Genomic DNA, 4,956 nt, shown 5'->3' on the forward strand with positions numbered 1-4,956 from the left:
TCTGGACCTGCTGGTGTCGCCTGGGACCAGCTGCTTTGGACCAGTTCCCATTCCTTCTGGACTTGGAGACTTGCTGGTCTTGACTGTGGACCCGGTGGTGTTGGGTTCTGGTCCTTTATTAGAGTGTCTCATGGTTTTCCATCACTGTGTATCAGAAACGGTTCTGTTGCAGAAACATTTTCAGTCTTGGTGGAGGTTTGACTGATTTGGTTTTCCTTCAGTTTTTTCTCGTGTTGTTTTTTTTACTTTCAGTTTTTCTTCGTTTGAGTTTAAAAACGGTTCATTTAGTTTTTCTTCCGTCGTTCTTTGCTGCCTCCTCTTGTCTGCTAATCCATGCCATCTTTTCAGTTCTTCGGCTCCATCTGTCGTCTGGTTTCTCATCACTTCGACTCTGACGGAGATCGGAGTCGTGCAAACACATCTCAGCTGTTTCTGTCGCAGCTGTCAGACCGACTGTCCGTCACATCTGCGTCGAGTTGCTGCCGCTGATGAGCGGCACGGCAGGAAGAGTTCAGAAGACCTGCTGAGGGCAGAATAACAGATGACTTTAGCTTGTTGTAGATGGAAAGAAGCTGTAGGTGCTGTTGTCCACACAGCAGGGGGCGCTGCTGCACAAAGAGGTCAGAGACAGCAGCAGGCGGGAACACAACCAGGACAGTATCATTTCAGTCCAACAACATCCTGATATAAGCTGAAAAAATAAAGCAAATGAGAAGAAAAGTCTGGAAATCCTGCGGAGGAGAAGTTTGAATGTGACTCCTGGTGTCATGAATATTAGAAAGACTTTACAAAAGTGGGAGGAGAGACATGAATATTACAGCACATTAGTTAAAGTAGGTGAGCAGAGCTGTTGTTTCTGCTTCAAACATCTATCCGATGTAAAGTCATAAATATGCCAGCAGCTCTGAGGAACACTGGAACATGCAACCTTCTGTTCTCAGACCGACGCGACACAACGCTGCTCGAATCCAGCAGCACAGATACGTCCAATAACAGCGTAAGGAAACGGAGCAGAACCGCGATTTAATGAAACGGAACGAAAAAAAAAAAAAACCCTCAAACTTTAATGCAGGGATGTTCAAGGGAGCTGAAAACTTCACCTGAACTTTGGAAGAATCTCAGAAAAAACAGCATTCTGGGAGGATTTGGCAGAACAGAAGATCCGGTCTGGACCGGGAGACGCTGAGGACATGTGTCCAAAACCTACACAGGCAGGTGTGCTGTGGGCTCCGTCTTCAGTACGATGACACGGTGGAAAAAAACATGGTTTCCTAATAAAAATGAATAAAGTAGCCATAAACACTGTCCCATCTGTAGAAAACACTGAAACAGTTTTAAAATAAATGATTTATTTAAACATAAACAAATTATTAGTAGACCTCTGTTACTTCTAACCACACATTAATCAAAAACAGATTAGATTAATAAATCAACCACACTAAATGAATCTAGAGTGTCATCATGGTTAGTTGAAATGACCAGCAGGGGGTTTGTGTTCACATGAAACCTCCAGAAATTAAATCTTTTATTGAACCAACTGGATGGAGAGCATCATCAGACCAACACAACACACCAACAAAAACAAACAAACAAACAACAAACGTACCAGATATAATGGACTCAGGGAGTAAAATAAATAAAAAGCTGGCAGTGGAATCTGACCGGAGAAGCAGAGGATTGTTTCAAACAGAGAGGTGATCACTGAGCAGATGTTAATGACTCTGAGGAACCAGCGGAGCTCAGGAAACAGTGAACAACTGAACAGGTAAACCTCCAAAAACACGACTTATTTATAAACACAACTGCAAACGAAATGAACTCAAAGCAAACTGAAAACCTCCCAAACTCCAGACAGAAAGATCCAGCTCTCAAAACCACGCCAAGGATGAGGAAGAATGATTAAAAACTGGTCCAAACCTGCCTGGGGAGGGGGGGTGAGTACGATGTAGGCAGAGGAGGAGGAGAAAATAATGTGCGCAGGCTTTAATACAGTTTTCCAAGCTGTGCAACAAAAATAAGTCGTTGGCCACAAACACTCAGTTCAGGGAGACTAAAATGGAATATTTGCATATTTTCTAGTGTCCAGCAGTCGCAGCACAGTGGATACTGGCGTTTGTGTTTTTCTTGCTTCAGTGATTTATAGATAATAGTTAAGTGTTTAAATGTTCAGGTACAAGGACTGAAACTGAGTGAAAATGCAGCCAAAGTCCAAAGAGAAACTCTGACAGACCTTCAGGAAGTCTGAAGAACTGTTGATTAAATCCACTTTGAAAGGTCACCAGAAAGTCTGTAAAGGAATTATTTAAAGATCTCCTCCTGCTATCAGGACACCGTCGGCTGCAGAAAGCTCTCAGCTTCAGGTGGACGCTGTGACTTCACAGATTTACAGGTTCGGGTTGAGGCAGGCGCTCGCTGCCGCTGCGTGCACTTCAGGGCTGTGTGGATGTAACTTTAATGAGATTACCATTTGGAGCGGATATCGTCGAGGACTAATGGGACGCTGTGCCGCCGCAGCAGATTAACATCACAAGAAGTTTGCTGTGAGGAAAGTCGCTGCTTGTTAAAAGCGGCCTGAGAGTTTGGGCTCCCTGCTGAGGCGGGATCTGTTTCTACGGGCTGTCATCGCACGCTGAAGCTTCGTGTTTGGATTCGGAGTGCTAAAATCTAACATATTGATGGTGGGCTGCTAAATAAGCCTGACAGGCTTCTGAGCCGTCAGAGATCTTCTTTGTTCTGCTGTAAAAATAAAACCGCTACTTTCATGCCTGCAGACACACTTCAGGTGTAAATTTACACCTCAGACTAAATATAACTGAAGAGGTTGTTGTTCACACCATAATGTTTTTTTTTAACAGAAAGCTTTAGTTTTAGAGTTTAACTCCTGAAATGACAACACAAAGCAACACTCCTGTTGTGAGATTAAAGTTGAGATGTTTTTTTTAGAAACTGAATTCTGTTTGCTGACATATTTAAAGGTGAAAGCCTCACTACACTGCCACCAACAGTCCTAAATATCTGGGAATATTGGCTTAACTCCACCCGCCTCGCTGGATAAACAGGAAGAATGTTAAGATGTCAGCATCGATGACAAATGATCCACATTCTGTTTGTTTCCTCCGACTCCTGCAGTTGGTGCTCGAATCTGCACGAGCCACAGGTGAAGCAGATGTTGGTAACAGCTGCTCACGTTTTTAAGCAAAATATATTCATTATTTCAGGAGTTTAATGTCTGATTTGAACATAACTGGGTTCTTGAATTTCTTTTGTCTTTGAGATCTGGGTTTATGAAGGAAACATCTGATCTAAAAACCACAACGTGGATAAATAATAGTTTTAATAATATTTTAAAAAATGAATAAAACTACCAGAACATGATTTATTCATCAGGGTTCATCAGATAAGAGAAAGAAAAGTAACTCAGATTGACCTCAGCCAAGCAGGCGGTCTGACAGGTGAAACGTCTGGGATGTGTTTGCTCGCGGCTCCAGACCTGCAGAAAAAGAACGAATCATTTGTTGGATGCTTTGCTGCGACTGTCTATAATCTTTGTGTCTGCATTATTTTCTCTGTGCACATCACCCATCAGACTAAAAACAGGAACTATGAAAACCTCGACCAACAGAACTTTGACTTCAGGAGAACACCTAAGGTATAAACTTGCATGGTGAAATGATGCACGCCGCCCAACCAATCTCTGAGCTCGCCCAGTAGTAGCCAAACACCAGTTAGCCCCGCCCACCCGCCCAGAATCCAACCCAGCTCCAGAGATAGACTTTTGTCCTGGTGGCACGTCTTCTCTCCACCATCTCTTTTCGTTCTTTTGATTTTTCATGATTCCTGCACACAGAATGGGTTCACACTCGCAGGAGAGACGCCCTTCCTCTTCATCCCCTCGTCCCTCCCCTCCTCTCCCTCCTCCCCCCGAGTTTCCTCCATGTGAAGGGTTGCATGCAGCCAGGCTGATGTTTGGCTCTGTCTGCAGATCTCTGAGGACCACCGTCCCCCAGGATCCTCTCACTCCTCTTTTTCTTTTGGGAAATGAGCCACTCTCTCCTCCCTTCCTCCCTCCTCCTCCCCTCTCCTCCCTGTCCTCCCTCTCTCCACTCGAACCTTTTTTTTTTAATTTGCAGTTGCATCAGCGCTCTAACATGCACGTCCCTGATTGGTTGGTTGGTTGGAGTCTTGAAAGCGCCTCAGTTTGCATGAGCCACCACACCACGCACAACTTTTTGCCCTTCCTTTTTTGTATTCAAGCTTTGTTTTCTTTCAGTTCAGCAGATCTTCAACACTTTTTGCCTCCATTTTTTTGCTCAGCCCCCCTCCTCCCGTGGTAGCGTGGGTGAGAGGGAGCATGGTCGAAGCTGGGGGTTCAGGGTGGTCGGGGGAGGGGGGAGCTTCTCACAGTTCCGAGCTAATAATGCGTGTCCTATGATGTGTCTTGTGGTGTTGTGTTTTGCCATGTTTCTCCTTGTCCCTCGGTGGTACCGGTCTGTTGGCGCCATGGTGCTCCAGGCGGAGAAGGTGCTGCTCTTCAGCCAGGACACCAACCTGACGGCGCTGCTGCTGGAGGCCAAAGACCTGGAGGCCCGAGTCATCATCCTGTCAGCCAGGTGAGAGGAACGCTGAAGGTAACTGGAGGATTTCCTGAGACCATCAGGGGTGGAAGTCATCGGGTACCTGATGAGCATGAGACGATATCTGAAATGAAACGACACGATACAATACAGCCCAACACGATACAACCCAAGATGATACAGCCCGACAGGACATGATACGACTCGACATGATACGATACGACTCGACATGATACGATACGACTCGACATGATACGATACGACTCAACACGATACGATACGATTCAACACGATACCATACAGCCTGACACAATACAGCCTGACACAATACAGCCCGACACGATACGATACAGCCCGACACGATACAACCCGACACGATACA

At 45.4% G+C, this 4,956-nt stretch overlaps 1 protein-coding gene across 4 annotated transcripts in view; it reads left to right on the forward strand.

Annotated features, from left to right (window-relative positions):
• grin1b (glutamate receptor, ionotropic, N-methyl D-aspartate 1b) overlaps positions 1-4,956 on the forward strand; it is a 53,817-nt gene that overhangs the window by 12,875 nt on the left and 35,986 nt on the right. For 2 of the 4 annotated variants that reach the window (XM_017436601.3, XM_017436603.3), the window contains exons 5-6: positions 3,587-3,649; positions 4,513-4,610. In XM_017436601.3, the coding sequence (XP_017292090.1) occupies positions 3,587-3,649; positions 4,513-4,610 (161 nt within the window). The remainder of the gene's footprint in view (positions 1-3,586; positions 3,650-4,512; positions 4,611-4,956) is intronic. The other 2 variants (XM_017436602.3, XM_037975718.1) reach the window with 1 other exon arrangement.

The sequence above is a fragment of the Kryptolebias marmoratus genome, linkage group LG1 (assembly GCF_001649575.2).
Source record: "Kryptolebias marmoratus isolate JLee-2015 linkage group LG1, ASM164957v2, whole genome shotgun sequence".
NCBI lineage: Eukaryota > Metazoa > Chordata > Actinopteri > Cyprinodontiformes > Rivulidae > Kryptolebias > Kryptolebias marmoratus.